The sequence below is a fragment of the Mauremys reevesii genome, linkage group 16, assembly GCF_016161935.1.
Source record: "Mauremys reevesii isolate NIE-2019 linkage group 16, ASM1616193v1, whole genome shotgun sequence".
NCBI lineage: Eukaryota > Metazoa > Chordata > Testudines > Geoemydidae > Mauremys > Mauremys reevesii.
The window spans coordinates 8,088,269-8,108,116 of NC_052638.1; the positions used below are offsets into that span (position 1 = coordinate 8,088,269).

Here is a 19,848-nt window from a genome sequence, read left to right on the forward strand (position 1 = left end):
GGCCTGCTCCTGAACTGAGCCTGACATGCCCTCCAGGTGCAATAGGCTCTCAGGACCCATTAACCCCTTATGATCCTGTGGCGGGTTCATACTTCTGATCTAGGCAGGCTCCCCCACTGGCCATCCCAGCAGATAACACCTCTAGTCACACACTTGCAGTGCTGGAATGAGGGGAAGGCGAGTGAGGCACTTGCCTCGGGTGCAGAAGGTGAGGGGCGCAGAAAGTCTCTCATTCGGCGGCAATTCAGCGGCAAGTTCTTCCCTCCGAGAGGGACTGAGGGACCCGCCATCGAATTGCCGCCGGTTGTCGGCAAGGGAGAGGGCGGCACGTCTGGCTCTTTGGCGGAAATTCGGCGGCAGGTCCCTCAGTCCCTCTCGGACGGAAGGACCTGCCGCCGAATCACCGCTGAAGAACGGGGGCAATTCAGTGGCAGGTCCTTCCCTCCGAGAGGAACCCGCCGCTGAAGAGCCGGACGTGCTGCCCCTGTCCCTTGCCTCAGGCGCAAAACTCCCTAGTTATGGCTCTGCACACTTGAGTTTATCATAAATTCAATTCATTACAGCCCCCCGCCCCCACCAGCTGTCAGACGCTGTCTGTAAACGTTCCCTGCCGAAGCAGCCACCTGCTTCCTGATCTCCTGTCTCCACCAGCCTCCGTTTCCACACTGCGGCCGGCCCCAGCAGGCGGGCGCGGTACAGAATAGCGCAGAGCGTTAACGTCACAGGGGCTAGGTGTGGGGGGAAAGGACGGCACCAGGCCAACCAAAGGGATCGCCTGGGCCCAAAGCTCTATATTTATAATATAAAACATATACAAATACATACATAGATATAAAATCCGTATATAAAATAGAAGGGTTTGCTCCGGTGTACTTGGCTCCTGCTGTCAGTGCTCCAGGGGCCGGGCTCATCCAGGTTAGCTCTGCCTGCTTTCTGCCTTGGACGCCCTCCGGTGTATTGTTGCAATGTCCACTCACGCTGTGAGGTGCATGTGTTCAAACGGGAGTGAGGGAGAGCGGCTGCTGGTGGACAGGGCACATGGGGAGGAGGCAGGGCCTAGTGCCCGAGGTGCAGGCCTTGGAGGTCCATGATCCTGGGCAAGTCACTGCGCTGCTCGGTGCCTCAGTTTCCCCATCAGTAAAAGGGAGGTCATTGGTTTCGAGGCTCAGTTCATTCGCGTGTGATGCTGAGATGCAAACGGTTCCCAGACTAGGCTAGAACCGAGGCGGGGGCGGGTGGCGTCAGAGATGGGACCTGTCAGGTGAAAGCCATGTGCCAGGAAAGAGCTAGGGAGGGAGGGACTGGCAGGAGGCTGGAATTGCAGAGGGCATTCAGGGCAGGGATGGCGAGGGGGTAGAGACTGCACCGTGTACCATCCAGTGCACAGACTCAGTCACTGTAGTGGCCTCCACAACACCTCAGCTGCTGGCATCATTTCTACAGTAGCGGCACCAATGCCATTGCTCTGCCCAGGGCAGCTAATTCATGCTCTGCAGCCTGGCTCCTCCCTACTCCTCTGGTTATCATCTGGTTACAGCCCCCTGGGGATTTCTCTTCAACCCACTCTTTGAGGCTTTATCTCCCTGTGTCTACGAAACCCACTGGGGTAGAACCGATCCTGCCCCCTGGGATGGACACTTGGCCACGGGTTTCTCTCCAGGACCCTCCCCATGACTGGCGGTGACACAGGCCAGCAGGGCCAGAGGCTGTATCCCCACACGTCCTCTGCTGGCTCTTGGCTTGTCTGGCTGCCCACGGTGAGGCCTGTGAAAGGGACCAGGCTCCTGCAGGTATTCTCCTCCCCAAGCGTCCAGCCCGCCACTTCCTTCTCTCTCCTCCAGCCACGGTCTCACTGGCCCTGCGCACCGGGCACTAAGGAACCTGGATCTGTAGATCTTCATCTTCATCCAGGTCACTGGTCCCATCGTCAGGGTCGTCGGGGCCAAATCGGGAGCTCCGGATCTTCCCAAAGAGCGGCGCGTTCTGCTGCCTGCGCAGCCTGGGCCGAGAAAAACCAGAGCAAAGGCAAACGTATTGGAGAGGGGAACAGAGACACCGCGAGCGCCCTGCCATGCTGTGTCTATCTAGCCCCAGATGTACACACCTCTCTAGACATCTGTCACCACGTTCCCCTTTCCCTCTGTCATGCCCCCCTCTCTGGCCGGTTAGGCTCTTGTACGACATCCATCAACATGGCACTGCCCCCCCCCCCCGACCTTTCTAGCTTCCCCTCTCCAAACCCCTCACGCCTGCCAGGGCCCCAGTGCGAGGCAGAACTCTGGGGCCGTGTACAGAACCGACAGCACATTGAGAGCTTTGCCCTGCCGCTCTGGGGTGGGTGCTGCTGTCTGCAAACTGGTCTTTGCTTTGCTGTTTCTCCCACGCTGGGATGAAAGCCGGCACCACAGGGGTGGCGTGGGGCAGAGTGGGGCAGACATGGGGCTGATAGGAGTGGCACTGGGCAGGCAGGTCCCTTTGGCCTCGCCCTCATTATAGACCCAAACTCCCCCAATCCCACAAAGACCTGCCAGAGTCGCCCTTCTACAGACCTGCTCTCGGCCCCACCTTTCCTGGGCAGATTCCCCAGGCAGCCCAGGTATCTGGCAACGGAGTGAAACCTGGGAAGAAGCACTGGCACTGGAGGTCAGTGCCCATCCGGAATGGATGCCAAGGCACAGCCCCTGGGGGAAGACCTGGCACTGGATTTCAGTGCCTGCAGTTTGATCCTGCAACGCCAGCCCCGGGGTCCCGGATCTGCAGCTAGCTATGTTACAAGCAGCTGGAAGCTGGCCATTCCCAGGGAGGGCTGGGCCTGGGAGAAGAACAGAGAGCTGTCTTCTCTCTCTGCTAAGTGGGTGTTACCTGCTGATAAAGCCAAATCCGAACAGCCTTTCCCTCAATGGCTCCAAGCAACACTTAATGGACTTTTGATTAAAGCAACCAAGTTCACTTAAAGCCTTTTTCAGATCCTGGGTACTTAACAGCAGCACATTATTGTCTGGAGCCATTTATCAGAGGGCGGAGGGGAGGGGAGGGGAGTGAGCAGCAGACTCAGCTCAAAGCTGTCATGACCTCCGCCTGCCTCCCCCAGATTAACATCACCCAGCCTGGGCAGCACAGCAGTCTGGGTGTCGCTAAGACCGGAACAGAGCCCGCACTGACACTGCTGGGAAGGCGTCTCCCAGCGCTTCCCTGATCAACTGGGATGTCTCCTTACAGCTCCTGAGTTGGATCCCTCGACCCCAGCCCCTGCCAGTCCCAGGGGAAGCTCAGATCCAGCCCCTGATTCCACAAGCCCAGGGCCCATCTCTAGGGCACAATTCCAGATGGGAGGGAGGGTCTCCGGCTCCTTGTGGGTGGGCTTGCATTTGGTTCTGACATTGGTTCGGCAGCCCTGCACCCAGAGCAGTTGCAGTTTGGCTATTTTCTGAGATTTTTGTTTCTCTTTAAAACAAACAGCCCTCACCCCCACCCCCACTGCGTCAACTTCTCAGCAGCCTCCAGCATCTCCTGATTCTGGGGCCAGTTCTCCACAGGCTCCAGCCCCAGCAGAGAGCGCAACTCGGGGCTGATGGAAGCTAGACTAGCTGGCTACTGCCCCGACCTGGCTGGGGATTGCAGCCATCTCCTCTCCCTGGTCCTGGCCTGGGGAATCCCTGGCTGGGTGGGGAGATCTGGGGGCTTTACACCCCTTTGAGCTGCCTGATCACGGCAGGGACTCAGGCCCATTAGCATGAAAAACAGAGACTTTTTGGAGGAGGGGAAATTCCTTTGATTTCCCCGCCAGGCCAGGCATCAGGGCGAGCCCTGGAACGCTGCTCCAGGCCAGGCGGTGAGGCCAGGTGGTTCCTGCTGTGCCTCCACAGGTGGCCTCTCAGCCTGGGGAGCCAGTGACTGAGCCCCATCCCAAACTGGATCGCCCAGGTCTCTACCCCCCTCGACCCACCCACAGGAAGTTTCCAATGCCCCCCGGGCAGCAGCACGTGGTCCCCCAAGAGGTTTCTAATCCCCTCCTGGGTGGCAATAAAATATCCCTGGCTGGGCAGCGCCCCTTGGGGCAGGTCTTCCCGCGGAGTTAGCCCAGGGGGTCAGCACCTGGGCTAGGCTAGCCCGGGAGTGAGCAGCCGCACTGCAGAACCCTGCCTGAGCTACTGGGTCCTCATGGGTGCTGCACCTCCCCGTGTGCTGCAGGGCGCTGAGCCGCTCCGTGAGCCTTTCCCAGTGACCTGGGGGAGAACTTCTCTCCTTCAGGGCCCCCGGGGGGAGGCACTAGAGGACTATCGGCACTCGAGAGCTTTGCCCTGTGTCCTCCCTGCAAAGCAGGTGAGTTACCAGCCCAAGGGACAGTTGTACCCAGGCTCTGGCCTCTATCCCCAGCTGGCCCAGTGAACCTGGGTTGAAAGCACCATCCAACGTGGCCGAGAGGGTTTTGTGTGCGGATGGGAGGGGGGCAGGGGCATTGCTGGGTAAGAGCCTGGCTTAACTCTGGTGAAGAGACAACCCCTCGTCACCGCCATGATGGCACAGGGGGTCAAAGACCGGGAGGGGAGGAGTTGAAGGCTCCCCACAAGGCGGCCCAAGGAAGCTAGAGGGTTGAACTGCATGGCACTTTTTCGACAAGAACCGTTTTTTTCCCTGATAAAAATAGGTTTTAACCCAAACTGGCTATTTTTTGGCAGGGAAATAAATCAGCTCTTCTTGGGAGAGGCTTCAGAGAAGCATGTGGAGGACGACGGTGCCTCCTGAACCACCTCAATGCACCTGTAGGGGAGAGTGGGGCACACCCAGGACTGAGGGAGTGTGGCGGCTGGGGGTGGTGGGGGTAAGGCCAAAATCTGTTACTGGAGCGATAGGAGGGAGGCCCAGAGCTAACGGGAAATGGAGAACCCAGTCTCATTGTGTGGCCTCCCACAGTAGGGCCTAGTAGACAGAGCACTGGATGCTGGAAATCTGCATTATATCCTAGTTTTGCCAGCAGGACTATATTGCTGTGTCTCAGTTTCCCCATCTGTAAAATGGGGTTAATGCTACTGACCTCCTTTGTAAAGTGCCTTGAGATCTACTGATGAAAAAGCACTGGGTAAGATCTAGGGCCCATCACCACAGCCTGATAGCAGAACAGCGTGTGGGAAGCCCACGACTGCGCTCACTGGTGACTCTCCAGGAGACAGGAGCAAGGGGGCCTGTACCCAGGCCCGCTCCTCATACATGGTTTCAGTGCCCACTGAGGTCGAGGAGAGGCTGCCCATTGGCATCAGGGGGCTTCGGATGGGGCCCGTGTTCTCCTTGTCAATGGGAAGCTGCTCGCTCTCCGGCGCATTCAACTTCATCAGCTAAATTTATGATTCAAATTCCAAACCCAAGCCCCGAGAATGTGATGGAAGCAGTTCTCCCGTCATCCTCCGGGCAAAAAGCACGACTTTGCTGCATTTTACTGGAAAGCATGAATTATTTAAAGAGGGGGCGGGGGAGGCAGGAGGAGATGAAGTCTCCATTATTCCTGTATGATTTAATGGACATGTCCCAGTAAAATAAAATCAGATTAAAAAAAAGCCCAGCTGCCTCTCCCAGGCACTTTGGATGGCGCAGAATCGATTTGTCGTGCGTCCATTTCAGGGTTTTATTGCTGGAGGAACGTACCAAAAAAAAAAAAAAAAAAAAAGCAACTTTTTAAGAGCAATAAAACCACAGCATCTTTAAGAGGACAAAGCATTTCTCTGGCCCTCTCCTCCCCCCCGGTGTCATATCGCGCCCAGTGCTCTCCCTCGAGCGCCCCTGCTCATAGGGAGCTTGGTTCGTTTTCTGCTGCGTGCTCCTGTGCCTTAGTGTGGAATCCTCTTCCAGCAGCAGAGTCTGGGGCGACTCCAAGGATCTTTGCATGGAAGGAGGGTGAAGGGGCCGAAACATTAGGAGCTGGTTGCCTGGCTGGGCACAGGATGGGGTGGGTACTGCTAGATGGGCCCTTTCAAGCCAGCCGAGTAAGAGCTGCTCTCTAGACTGGAACATCCTCCCGTGCTGAGAGCTAAAGTCACGCTCGAGTGAAGGTTCTTCCAGCCTTGGCAGATTATAATCAGGTTAAAAGAATAATTGTGAGCACTTCCACTGCATAGTGCAGCCATAGATCTCACATGGATTTGCACAGCAGGGTCAGTATAATTATCCTCATTCTTCAGAGGGGGGAAGATGAACAGAGAGTCATGCCTCAAAGAAGCAGAACTGAGCCAAGGCCACGATTTTCCACTGGGACTCGCGATTTTGGGGGCCTGTCCCGCTAGAAAGGAGCCTGGTTTCCAGAGGGCAGGTGCTCAGCTCCTTTAAGGTGTCTCACGTTGGGCCCCAATAAGTGAGGCACCCAAAAGCACTAGCACCCTCCCCAGGTCTGCCTCCGCTGGCTGCACACGGCTCTGGAGCCAGAAAGCTCCACTCGGCCCAGGCGCTGAGCAGGGCTTTCTACTACCTCCGCAGCCCTCTGGCCTCGGAGGGGTTTGAAATCTGAACCTAGCTCCGAACAACACAAAATCTTCCCCGTGGGCCAAGCCCAGACCCCAGAGCTGAACAAGCCAAAGCTGGGGCCACAGGAGCCGTTTGTGAAACACTCCTCCGGGCCTGATTCTCAGTTCACGGCTCTCGTTGTGTAAAGGGGCCTTAGAGGGGGTGTAAATAATAGTTTATGCCCCTTTGAAGGCCCCTTTAAGGTGCAAGAATGGGTGAGAATCAGGCCCGTCACGTCCACTGAATTGCCATCCTCCTGAGCGATTCCCATCGGCCTGCGTCTTGCTCCTGTTACCTAAGCACAGTCCTTTCCATGCAGAAAACAAGTGCAGTTTAATGGATCATGCACCTGGCGGCGCTTATACCACCAGCTGGTCAACACACCTGCTGCGGTCTCCTATTCCCCTGCTCCCCCTAAGAGCGAGCCTGACCCCAAATAGCCCTGCCCTCGGCCCTAAGCCTGGGCCAAGAGCCCGTCGTGTCTGAGTATCGGTGCTCGTCCCTGCCATGTTCCATCCAGGTGTCAAACCGAGGAAGTACTCCAGGAACACAGCAAGTAAATAATGAAGGACTCCCTGGACCCCTGGAAGTGATCCCAGGCAGGTTATGGCAATGGGGAAGATTGCTTATCAGCCTCGCTCATTACACTTCCTCCTCGGGCACGGCGGGTCTATCCCAGGAATGCCAGATCAATGGAGGAAGTACCCATGTGCTTTATATCATAATCACTAGCATTTCCATCAGGCCAAACCCTCTGGTGGCTGGCACCTTCCAAATGCCAGTGATGGATTAGATGCTACGTCCTCCCAAAACACGTAGCCTAAAATCCAAGACCTGCCCTTGCAACACTGCCTCTTCTGGGTGCAAAGATGCAGCTGTTGAAAAGTGCATCTACCTACCCAATGGCTCAGGGCAGGAACCGAGGAGCAAACAGACCCATGGAAGCGGTAGGGGAAATTTAGGCTAAATCTAACTCCCACAGGTTGACTTTGGCCAGGACACTGGGGCTAGCAGCTCGGGAATCTCTCGTGACTACTCATTAGCAAGGCCTCATTTTGACATGTCCGTAAGACAGTATCTCCAGCAGCAGAGTAACCCCATGCTGGGGTGCAGCCGGGTTCAGAGGGAAGCGCGCCCCCTGCTAACGCCCCAGTGCTACTTCCCATCACCCAGGGTGCTCCTTGGAAGTCTCCCAGCCCATTCCGACCCTGCTGAACTCGGGGGGTGCTGACGGGATCACAACCCAGGTGGATACAGTTGTAGACCACACGGGTAGTTCTAGGGGTTTAGGCAAGAGACTCTTTTTGCTCCTTGGCTTGTGCTATTCAACGGAGCTTGCTCCCAAGAGCACAATGGAGAGTATGCTCAGGGTGTCCCAGGCAGCTGCTCTTGTGAAGCCAGAAAACCTGCCTGTTGGAGGGGAGAAGTGGCTTCTGCTTCAGAAAAGCCTTGTGAGAGGGTGGCCGTGCCCAGCACCTCCGAACAGAGGCCCCCTTTCCCCTCAGGAAGGTACCAAACTCCAGGCACTGGTAGCTGAGGGGTGATCAGTGCCTTTCAGAGAGAATCGAATCCAGGGTCTGGAAACCAAACCCAGAGTGAATACAACTGGAGCCTCACCTCCACTCAGGGGTCAGGCCTGGGGCAGCTATACCACACAGGTGTAGACAAGCCCTGGTCCCACCTCGCCTAGACGAGGTGGTGTTGGCTAACACTCTCCTCAGCTGCTACCTTCATTCAGCCCACGGGCGGTGGCAGCAGAGAGAGGGTGCCGGGGTCTGGATTCCATGACCCAGCCTGCGGGGTTAGACTCAACCTGCTACAGCATCAGGAGGGGCTTGGCAGAGAAGCAGCAGCCAGAGACTTGTGGAAGTGTCACATCCATCTTGCTGGCCCCAACTCCAGGTCAAATGCTGCTCCTCATGGTGCCAGACACATGCAGCCCCTGGGGCAGTGGGGAGCCACCGGGGGATGTGCCTCCCCGCAACCTTTCAGTGGCCTGGCGCTGTTCAGTACAGCTGCAGGGCTTATGCCTTTTCATCCCACCACCTCTGCAGCTGCAGGAATATCCTGAAGCAAGGGAGCAAGGACCGTCCCTGTGCTCCTCTCCATCCCCAGCTATAACCTAGCATCTACCATATAACCTCTCTGCACTGTGACAAGGTGTCAGCTGGCCTGTGTGAACTGTGGCCGAACCATCTAAGGGAACCTTGATCTAACCTGGAGGCAGATCCTCTGCTGATAGAAACTGTCCTTCAGGGGAGCTAGGACAAGTGACAGCAGTTGGGGGATCTTCCCGCCAGCCTGTAACAAGGATTAGAACATGCCTGAGCCCCTGCTGTGTTTAACCCGGTGCTTGAAGGGGGAACTGCGGAGCAAAAAACAAACCCGAGAGCTGGCTTGGCTTCTTTGGGCAGCACAATCAGCCTCAACTTTCTTCCCCACCAAGCTTCTCCTTGCTTGTTTCTACAAGAGAAAAGCCAGGTCCTCACGTCTCAGTCTTCGCTGAGGGCTTGCAGCAAATCTTGGGAGGAGCTGGATAATGACGACACACCGGGCTTTGACCCGAGCTGCAGCCCTCTCCCTGCCTCCTAGACCTTGACAGGAGAGCGCCCCTTGGACACTCAGATGTGGGTAGGGAGAGTTGAAGCTCAGCCACCTGTGACATCATTATTGGGGTCCTCCGGAGATTCGGGCCAAGGTCCCCCAGAAGAGGGAGAGCGGGGAGGGTTCTGCTCCCAGTAGAAAAATAGGAAGTAAAATGGTTTGCAAAACCCGGGACAGTCTCTGTGGAGGACAGTGCAGCATGGTCTGACACTGCCAGGGCAGCAGGAAGAAGCCGGAAGGTGTGCGGGTGCTGCTGCTCTTGGCTTTCCAAGCTGCCAGGATTGAGGGAGGCTTCCCCTGGTTTTAGCTTCCAGGCCTCTCTTGAATGAAAGTGACGGAGAGAGGGGGCTAGCGCTGCCCTTGTGGATCCGTCACTACACACGCTGATCTTACAGCGGCACTGGGCCCCGATTCCCATCCTGACCCTCCCATCAGGAGCTGACAGGCAGCCCCTGCGGGGACGCTAAATGGATTAGCCCACTTTGGAAAGTCCTCTTGCTGCGCAGCAGCAATTTATCACTGGCAGGAGAATTCTCTCCTGCTCCACTTGATAAATAATTCACAGCAGATTCCGCCCCCACCTACGCTCCCTGCCCTGCTTTGGTACAATCCTCCTCCTTGTCCCCCCGCCATTTCCAGCAGAAGGGCTCAGACGAGCAGGAGTCCAGGGAGATGTGAACAGCTCCCTCCCTTAGCAGCACTTCGTTAGAGCGCCTGTGCTGTGCCCATCTGTGGTCTATGCCCCCCTAAGCGACTACAGGGAACGTGAGGCAGGTAGGGGGAATGAACGCTCCGGCCAAGCACCATGGACAACAGAGGCAGAAGCCCTGACTTGGCAGCTGTTCTCCTGAGCCTCCATCCCTCCTGCATAACAGTTTAGCTGGGCAAGCCTGAGCGCTTCCCAGGTTGGGATTTCTGACAATGCAAGTATCGGTCATTAGGGGGTTTGTATTTATTATATACGCAAATATAACCTCCCCTCCCTCTCCTCCCCCTGAAGAAAAAAAAGAGTGTCCCGATTTTTCAGGCTTGCTATCCTGTACCTTGCTATCCTCGGTGCAAGGTACAGGATCACACCAGCGACTGTGGGGTGAAAGAAAACCCAAACCAAACTTGTCTCTCAATGGCATCCCTTAGTAAAGGGCAGCTGCAGTATACTACTGTCTAGCTGAAATAAGAACAGCCGCACTGGGTCAGACCAAAGGTCCATCCAGCCCAGTATCCTGTCTACCGCCAGTGGCCAATGCCAGGTGCCCCAGAGGGAGTGAACCTAACAGGTAATGATCAAGTGATCTCTCTCCTGCCGTCCATCTCCACCCTCTGACAAACAGAGGCTAGGGACACCATTCCTTACCCATCCTGGCTAACAGCCATTAATGGACTTAACCTCCATAAATTTACCCAGCTCTCTTTTAAACCCTGTTATAGTCCTAGCCTTCACAACCTCCTCAGGCAAGGAGTTCCACAGATTGACTGTGTGCTGTGTGAAGAAGAACCTTATTTTATTTGTTTTAAATGTGTGCCCATTAATTTCATCTGGTGGCCCTTAGTTCTTATATTATGGGAACAAGTAAATAACTTTTCCTTATCCACTTTCTCCACACTACTCATGATTTTATAGACCTCTATCATATCCCCCCTTAGTCTCCTCTTTTCCAAGCTGAAGAGCCCTAGCCTCTTTAATCTCTCCTCATATGGGACCCGTTCCCAACTCCTAATCATTTTAGTTGCCCTTTTCTGAACCTTTTCTAATGCAGTATATCTTTTTGGAGATGAGGAGACCACATCTCTATGCAGTATTCAAGATGTGGGTGTACCGTGGATTTATATAAGGGCAATAAGATATTCTCCCTCTTATTCTCTATCCCTTTTTCATTGATTCCTAACATCCTGTTTACTTTTTGACTGCCACTGCACACTGCATGGACGTCTTCAGAGAACTATCCACGATGACTCCAAGATCTCCTTCCTGATTAGTTGTAACTACATTAGCCGCATCATATTGTATGTATAGTTGTGGTTATTTTTTCCAATGTGCATTACTTTACATTTATCCACATTAAATTTCATTTGCCATTTTGTTGCCCGATCACTTAGTTTTGTGAGATCTTTTTGAAGTTCTTCACGGTCTGCTTTGGTCTTAACTATCTTGAGCAGTTTAGTATCATCTGCAAACTTTGCCACCTCACTGTTTACCCCTTTCTCCAGATCATTTATGAATAAGTTGAATAGGATTGGTCCTAGGACTGACCCTAGGGGGAACACCACTAGTTACCCCTCTGCATTCTGAAAATGTACCATTTATTCCTACCCTTTGTTCCCGGTCTTTTAAATCAGTTCTCAATCCATGAAAGGATCTTCCCTCTTATCCCATGACAACTTAATTTATGTAAGAGCCTTTGGTGAGGGACCTTGTCAAAGGCTTTCTGGAAATCTAAGTACACTAGGTCCACTGGATCCCCCTTGTCCACATGTTTGTTGACCCCTTCAAAGAACTCTAATAGATTAGTAAGACACGATTTCCCTTTACAGAAACCATGTTGACTATTGCTCAACAATTTAAGTTCTTCTACATGTCTGATAATTTTATTCTTTACTATTGTTTCAACTAATTTGCCCGGTACTGACGTTAGACTTACTGATCTGTAATTGCTGGGATCACCTCTAGAGCCCTTTTTAAATATTGGCGTTACATTAGCTACCTTCCAGTATTGGGTACAGAGCCTAATTTAAAGGACAGGTTACAAACCATAGTTAATAGTTCAGCAATTTCACATTTGAGATCTTTCAGAACTCTTGGGTGAATGCCATCTGGTCCCGGTGACTTGTTACTGTTACGTTTATCAATTAATTCCAAAATCTCCTCTAGTAACACCTCAATCTGTGACAGTTCCTCAGATTTGTCACCTACAAAGGACGGCTCAGGTTTGGGAATCTCCCTAACATCCTCAGCCGTGAAGACTGATGCAAAGAATTAATTCAGTTTCTCTGCAATGATTTTATCATCTTTAAGCGCTCCTTTTGTAACTCGATCGTCCAGGAGCCCCACTGGTTGTTTAGCAGGCTTCCTGCTTCTGATGTACTTAAAAAAACATTTTGTTATTACCTGCAATGTGGCACCGATTTAACGGGAGGTGTGATTTTAGTTAAACTGGTGCAAAAGGCTGTGTGGACACTCTTATTTCGGTTTAGTTTAAATCGATTAGCAACAGGGTTATGCTGAACCAAAATAAGCCCCTCAAACTGAAACAACAGTGTCCTCAGAGAGGTTTAACTAACCTGGGGCACATCTGTATGTAAACACAGCCCTAACTAAATTGTCGCAAGTGGGTGTGTAGCCCTCCCTGAATCTGCCATTTAGACTAATCGCTGGGAATCCCAGCTCCTGCTCCCTCCCCATAGCCCAGAACTCTGACCTTTCCTCCCTTCCCGCTCGTCCTCTCGTCTCGTTCCTTCCTTTCTGCTACTTCCATTCATCCACCCACTTCATACCTTTGTGACGCTGGCAAACCAGGTGCCAGCTCATGCCAAGGCCACTCAGCTGAACACTGACAAATACAGAGTGGGAACCAGTCTGGCTCCCCCCTGGGTTAGTATCGTTAAAATAGGTATTAAGGGAATACTGAAGTGTTTGCTCTGTAACTGGAAGTCACCAGAGGAGAGAAGCATTACCAGGTGTGAAATGCTAGTTTCCAACAGGAGAGGTCTTCTGCCCAACAAAGGAGGCCCATCAACATCAGACCAACTATTGTGGAACATCAGAGGACAAAAGAGTTTGTTGATTTCAACTTCCACCCCCACCCCATGAAGAAGAGATGTGCAAATGAATTGCTCCCCACAGCTGAATTTGCAGAAGCAGGGGCGGGGGCGGGGAGAGGGAATAAAAAGCCTTATCAAGGAGGAACTGTATCTTTCATGCTGCTTGGACTAGGAGGGCGAGGGTGACTAAGAATAAGCAAAAGCTTCTCTGTGCTTGGCCTAGGTTAGCCCTAAAGGACATACAGAGCTTGTCCTTTTGGAAACTTAATATTGGAGAGAGAGAGAGAGAGAGAGAGAGAGAGAGAGATTACTTGCATTAACCTTGGAAATAACTCTCATTTCCTTTTCCTAGTTAATAAATCTTCAGATGCAGCAAAGAGTCCTGTGGCACCTTATAGACTAACAGACGTATTGGAGCATGAGCTTTCGTGGGTGAATCCCCACTTTGTTGGATGCATTCGTCTGATGCAAATCTTTAGATGGTTTATTATAGGATTGGCTACAAGTGTTGTCTTTGGTGTGAGATCTAAGGTGCAGTCAACCTGGGGTAAGTGACTGGCCCTTTGGGACAGGGATCAACTTGAACATTACCGTGATTTTTGGTGTAAGGGGCCACCCATCACAAAGGCAAGCTCAGCTGGGCAGCCACACAGACCGCAGTGACTCCATGTTACGGCTGTTACAGTGCTTGAGGAGTTTACACTTGAGAATTGGTTGGTGTATAAAACTCTGCCAATTTGGGGTTTGTGCCCTGCTTCCTAACAGTCTGCCCTGAGGTTAGTAACCGCGCTCTTGAGACACTGCAGGTCAGCTTGGCAGCCGCACCTGTCAGTCTTTCCACCCCAGCTTCCAACCTCATCTTGCCCATCTTTATTTCTGTCCTTCCTGCCCTCCCGCGTTCCAATCTCTGTCCCTCCTCAGGAACTCCATCCTCCCCAGCCCTGCTTCTCCTCACCTGGACTGCAGGTGCTCCAGTTGCACTTGGAGGTTCTCGCTTTGTTCCGTCTGCTCATCCAGGGACCTCTGCAGTTTCCGTGCCTGGTTATGGGCTTCATCGAGCTGCAAGGCAAACACACACAACTGTCTTCGCCGAGGGCAGCAGCTAGCGACAGCCGTGTGTAGTAGCCATCGTCCCCAGGCACTGCCACCCACATGGCTCGTAGGACAGCCCAGTGATCTGAGACGAGAGGAACAGGTGTAGAGCATAACTGAACATGATGGAGGCAGCTCTGAATTTCCTGGATTCTGTGGGTTGGTGTCTCAACGTATATTTCTTTTCTGCCATTCTCTCGTTACTGTCATGGCAGCGCTGACATAAGACTGGCCATGAGCACAGACCATCTCAAGGTGGCTGGTTCAAATCTGACCCAGACTCAAAGCCATTACTCTTTGATGGTGGCCGGTGACAGGCCCATGTAACAATTCCCTAATGGCGGACAGAGCTGTTCCTAGGGACCCTGGGCAGCATGGGGCCAGCAGCCCGGAGCCCCTGGACTTTAAGAGCTAAGCAGATCAAAGCAAGCATCTCTATCACACTGAGGAGATTTAAACTTCAAGACTCCTCATAAGAAATGGAAAGGGAGGTGGATATTTTTTGCTGTTTTTTAAAATTAAATTGGCAGCTAGAATTGTTTTTTAAATTATTACTAAGGACAAGGTTAAGCTTTGTTGTAACCTGCGTTGTTTGCCTGGACTGCTCAAGACCTGAATGTTTGTGTAGGAGGAACTCTCAGTTGGCTTCTTAAATCCCTTCCTGCTATTTCACATCTGATACTCCTTGAGGAAACATAGGAGCCTTGTCTTGTAACAGGCTTATTCAAAGCGATACAAGCTACGAAAGTGAGATCTCGGAAGAGTGTTGCGGTTCTCATAATGTGATAAAAATACTGTAATGATAAATAATAATAAATAGTGTGTAAACAAGCAGGTCGTAAAAACCAATTTTATATTTCCAAGATCGCTGCTTTGATAATTTATTCTCGGGTAAAGGAGAAAATCCCTGGAAATATTCATTTTGAGGAGGGGGTTCGCGAGACTTGATATTTTAGTGATAGGGGTTCACAGGTTGTTAAAGTTTGGGAACCACTGGCCTACACCATGTCAGCAGGAAAGCCAAGCTACCCTCGCGCCCCTAGAAGTGGCCACACTAGGCCAGCACTGAGGTGCATTGGCTGTTCAGCCACAGAACAGGTGCAGTATGGCCAGTGAGACGAGATACTTGCCCACAATGCACCACGCCTGGCCGGGAGGGGACTGCTCTGGGGGCGAGCAGGGAATTCATTCTTTACGCCTATCCAGCCCTTGCTAGCAAGAGAGGCAGGTAGTGACATGGACACTGATTTACTCACTAGGAACTGGGCTGAGCCCCATCAAACTCGTTCCACACAAGGCCGTCCTCTATCAGCCAGTAACTTGCAGTCACTACTGACCTAGGCAGGAGATGAGCTGGCACCAGAGGTGGGAAAGGCTCTTCACCTGGTTAGCCTAGCTCCTGAGCCACTCAGTCCATCACATTAACACTTAATCACCTTTTCTGGTTCCATCTTAGCACCTCTGAAAGGTTGCCAGGGCCATGACTAAGTGCTTGGCCTGCCCTTTCAGCAGGCCAGGACCTCCCTGCAGTGTGCTTAGATGCCTCTGATCTTACTTGCTGTGACAGTGCTACGGGAATGGATTCCTCTCACTGGGAAAAGGAAATGTTGATAGTTTGAGAGGTTCTTATCGTTGGGCTTCTATATGTCTCTATGTGGGAGGCAGTGTGGCCTAGTGGATAAAGCACTGGACTGAGATTCAGGAGACCTGGGACTCTATTCACAGGTCTGCCTCTGGCCTGCTGGGTGATGTTGGGCAAGTCTCCATGCCTCAGTTTCCCCATCTGTAAAACAGGGATAATGCTCCTGATCTCCTTTGTAAAGCACTTTGAGAACGACTCGTGAAATGCGCTCGATAACAGCTAGGTGTTATTCTATCTACCTGTGGTTTCATAGAACCCTCTTGCTGCAGCATCTGAGCATCTCCCAGATATTACGAATTTTATCCTCCCAGCCCCTCTGTGCTGTGACCGACTATCAATATCCCCATCACAGGTCGGGGGATGCAAGAAATTAAGTGCCGTGCTCAAGGTGCCCCAGGAACCCAGATCTCCCCGCGGGAAGCAGTGATTCTGCATCTCCAGACTGGCTGCCTTTCTGGAAGAAACGCTTTAGCCACGCGCCAGTTGCGGGGCTCCACACAAGGGTAGCGAAGTGAAACTGAATGGCGTGTGAGATACAGGTCAGACTAGATGGTGGTATAGTCCTTCCTTAACCTCTCTGAAGCGATGACTCTCCTGAGTCCCAGCTCAGTGCCTTGGTGCTGTAAGAGGATGGCTTTGGCTGTTTAACTGCAGGTGTTGCCACGACTGAGTCCCCATGTGCCAGCAACGCCTCGCCATATTACCTGGGCTGCCATCCGTTTCCCTCTGCTCAGAGCAAGGAGCCGCCTGCAGCATCTGCTGGTCAACGGTGACATTTCAGCGGCTGCACTCCTGGGTGCTGAAAACCCTCCTCCTGCCCCCGAGGCCATGGAGAGATAGGCCAGGGTGTGTGCCCCAGACTTGCCTCATCCTCCGCCTGGGCCAACTCCTTCTTCAGCTCCTCCACCCGCAGACGCAGCTTCTTCACCTCCGCCTCGTGCTGCTCCACCCGGCGGTTGGCGTGCGCCAGCTCGGCCGTCTTCTCCTGGTACTGCTTCTTCAGCTTGCTGTGGATGTGCTTCAGGTCGGCCAGCTCCTGGAGGGCAGTGGGAGGGGTTAGGGTACAGGCAGTGCAGGCTGGGGCACAGGACACTCAGGATGGGCTAAGCCAGCCGTTGTATTAATCATCTGCCCACCTCTGGCCTCTTTATCCAAGGATCTGAAAGCACTGAACAAACACTAGTGCATGAAGGCTCCGATCAGCCCTAGCAGAGGGCTAAGTATCGTCTCCCCTCTTTTACAGATGGGGAAGTGACTTACTCAGGGTCACACAGCAGGGAATAGAACCCAGGAGTCCTGCCTCTCCGTCCCCTACCTGCACCACTGCCTCTCCTCCACACTTCCTCTGAAAAACTTATTACCCCAGGTCTCTCCAGGTGGGGAGCGAGAACAGGTTTCGGGGGGGTCACAAGCACTAGGGAGAGAGGTTATTAGAGAGACACAGAGCATCATTAATAGAAGGGCTTTCTTTATGGCTAGAGGAGAGGGGCACCCCAAAACTCTGTCTGGAAGAGGCCCGAGCCCAGTGTTCTCTAGTAATGGGTACAGATAGGAATGAGTGAGCAGAACTCCCAGAGGTGCTCCTGCGGGTGATTGAGCTACTGCTGCTTTACACTGAGGGGTTAGACTGAACCTTCACCCACATCTCAAACCAAACTCAAACATTGATTTTTGAGATTCCCAAGTTCAGGAGACTTCCCCTCCCCCGAGCTCTCGTGTCTCTGCATTTCCCGATTGCTCTCCAAATACCAGCATAGCACAACCTCCAGGAGTTCCGGCCCAGCTGATGTCCAGTCCCTTATCTCCACCAGAAAGGTTTGGGAGAATGGCTGTTCCAGGGGAATTGCTAGTGGGGTGTCACAGCTACACCTGGACAAAGCCACCTTTGTTCCTTTCCCATCTGCCCACCCACAGGGCTGGAAACATGACTGACTCGCCAGGTGAGGAAGCACCCGATGACAGTTGAACCTCAAACAACAGGGGATTTTGTTTCAGACATGCAGCCCAAAAGGTGCATCCAGAGCTTATCTGAATCGCTGCTTATAAACCTCTCTGGCTGGAAACCTCAGGACTGGATCGTCTCGTATTTCAGCAGCTCCTCTCCAGAGGCTGCCAGGACCAGGGCATGGAGAAACACATGGACCTTGACCACTAACGGGGGAAAGGTTAACTGAGCTGTCTCACACCTCACAGCAGCAGCAAAAGCCGGGGTGGGGTTTATTTAATTGGATCTAGTTTTTCCATCCCTAAAATCATGTGGGTTTTACGTCCAAGGTAGCAGCCTCCTTTCCTCCCTCCCCCTGCAATGACACTGGGTGCCTGAGCCCAAGACGCTAAGCAACCCCCAGAAACCCCTCCTCCATGATCACTGTGTCTAACCTAGCCTGACTCTGGGCATTGTCCATGTGATGACTGGAGGTGTCACGGCTTCCCTCCCTGGATGAAGGTGGCTGGGTTCCTCTGATCCCCTTTCCACCTCTCCCCATTGTCCTCTCGGTGAGATCCCAAAGGAGCAGAGGAGAAGCCCACAAACACGGTTTAGCCTCCTGAGCTTGAACCCTGGCCTGAGGTCTCTCAGGAGAGACACAGAGTGGGATGGAGCGTGGAGAGGAGTTTTAATGGCTAGGAGCCTAGAGCCAACTGGGGTGTTACTGGGAGCGTTCCTGGCCCAGATGCTGTCTAATATCAAAGGGCCCAGTTCATCCCTGATCCATGGGGTTTCCTGAGGCAGGAATTCCGCCCCCCGCCCCAGGCTGTGACAGCAAAGGCTGACCACGGGTGCTTGCTGTGCCCCCGCTGTTACTGACGTTCTGCCCAACAGCCTCACCTTGTTCTTCTCAAAGAGCTCGGCCTGGATGGTTTTGAGGTCAGTGTCCAGCGCGCTGGCCGTCTGCCGGCGCTTCCGGGCCAGCACCTCCTCCAGGTCCTCAATCTGAGCCCGCAGCTTCTTGTTCTCCCTCTCCAGGTTCAGCTTCTCCGTCTCCAGGCGCTCGCGCTTCCCCCACTCCGCCGCGTTCTCCGCTTGCAGCCGCTCCATCTGGGTGAGGGGGAGGGGACAGACGCCACGTCAAACCAGGCGGTCATCGCGTGTTAGTTACCAACGGGCATCCTGGGGAGCCCTTAGCTATTCCATCTGAGAGTGGGGCCCCACACGGGTCATCAGCAAGGCTAGAGCCAGGGCCTGCAACTCACGCCTTAGCTGAAGTGGAAGAGGCCTGACTCCCTTGGCTGGTGGCAGTAGTAGACTCTTTTCTCTGTGGGTCATATGCCCACACCTCTTAGCCAGCGGTTAAAGTAACATCCCACATGGAGTAGCGCAACTCCAGCCAGAGCTGGCCTTGGGGAAGCTCCCCAGGGGCTCCCTGCTGAACTGGGTGTACGGGCGAGAGCGAGTGGACCCAGCCGGCCGTTGGTCCACTGGGTACCGGTGTCAGTACCCAAAGGGTGGATGTGACTCAAGACATCTCAGTTTGGACACGAACACAGATGAAGCCCCTCGTCTCCACCCTGCTGCACCGCAGCCTACAGGGCAGTCCCAAAGCAAAGTCCCCTTTCTCCCAGTGCTGGGCCCCTCCACACAGCTCTGCCAGGGGTCCTCGCTCCTGACTTGCCGCACCCTCAGTCGTTGTGGGTCCAAGCCTCCGCACCCAGCTCTCCCACAGCCCTCTCTGCTAGTCCTACGCAGCTCTGCTGATGGATCCAGTCCTGACCTGCAGCGCCCCCTGCTGCTCCAGCCTTGGGCCCGCACATTACTCTGCCAGCGCCCCAGAGTCCCAGCTACACCAACCCTCATGGCTCTGCCCATGCAGCTCAGTCTTGACCCGCAGCGCCCCCTGCTGGCCCAGTGCTCTGCCTCTTTCAGGAAGATACGGCCAACGAATCTGTTCAGTGGTGGCTTTGTGATGTGCAGATGAGGGTGGGGATCAGCCCTCCCCTCCTCCCACTAGCCCCTTTTGTTCCCTAAATTCAGCCAGGCTTCGCTCCCCCCTGCCCTGTGTCTCCCTCCCTCAGATCTGTGCCTTTCTCCCTGCTCCTCAAATGCCTGGAATCCTTTCTGCCAAGGACCCTCTGTCTCTTCCAAGAAACCATCAAAGCATTCAAGCCCCAGTGGAGAGATCCTGCTCCGAGCAGCTTGCCGTTGGCTTGTTCTGTTGGTGTTCATTGGTGCCTTTACGTCATGCAGCCGTTGGGGCGGGGACCGAGGCCTGAACTGGCACTGAGCTGCTACTGCCCAACACATATAGGAGGCTCTAAAAATG

General features: G+C 53.6%; 1 protein-coding gene across 5 annotated transcripts in view; it reads right to left on the reverse strand.

Moving 5' to 3' along the window:
• Window positions 1–780: 780 nt before the first annotated feature.
• Window positions 781–19,848, reverse strand: part of CCDC102A (coiled-coil domain containing 102A) — a 55,661-nt gene continuing 36,593 nt past the window's right edge. For 2 of the 5 annotated variants that reach the window (XM_039503003.1, XM_039503008.1), the window contains 5 exons: window positions 18,417–18,626; window positions 16,455–16,625; window positions 16,294–16,345; window positions 13,811–14,032; window positions 781–1,999 (listed from right to left, as the gene is read on the reverse strand). In XM_039503003.1, the coding sequence (XP_039358937.1) occupies window positions 1,590–1,999; window positions 13,811–14,032; window positions 16,294–16,345; window positions 16,455–16,625; window positions 18,417–18,626 (1,065 nt within the window). In that variant the 3' untranslated portion in view covers window positions 781–1,589. Of the gene's footprint in view, window positions 2,000–13,810; window positions 14,033–16,293; window positions 16,346–16,454; window positions 16,626–18,416; window positions 18,627–19,848 lie in introns of those variants that run through there. The other 3 variants (XM_039503004.1, XM_039503007.1, XM_039503005.1) reach the window with 3 other exon arrangements.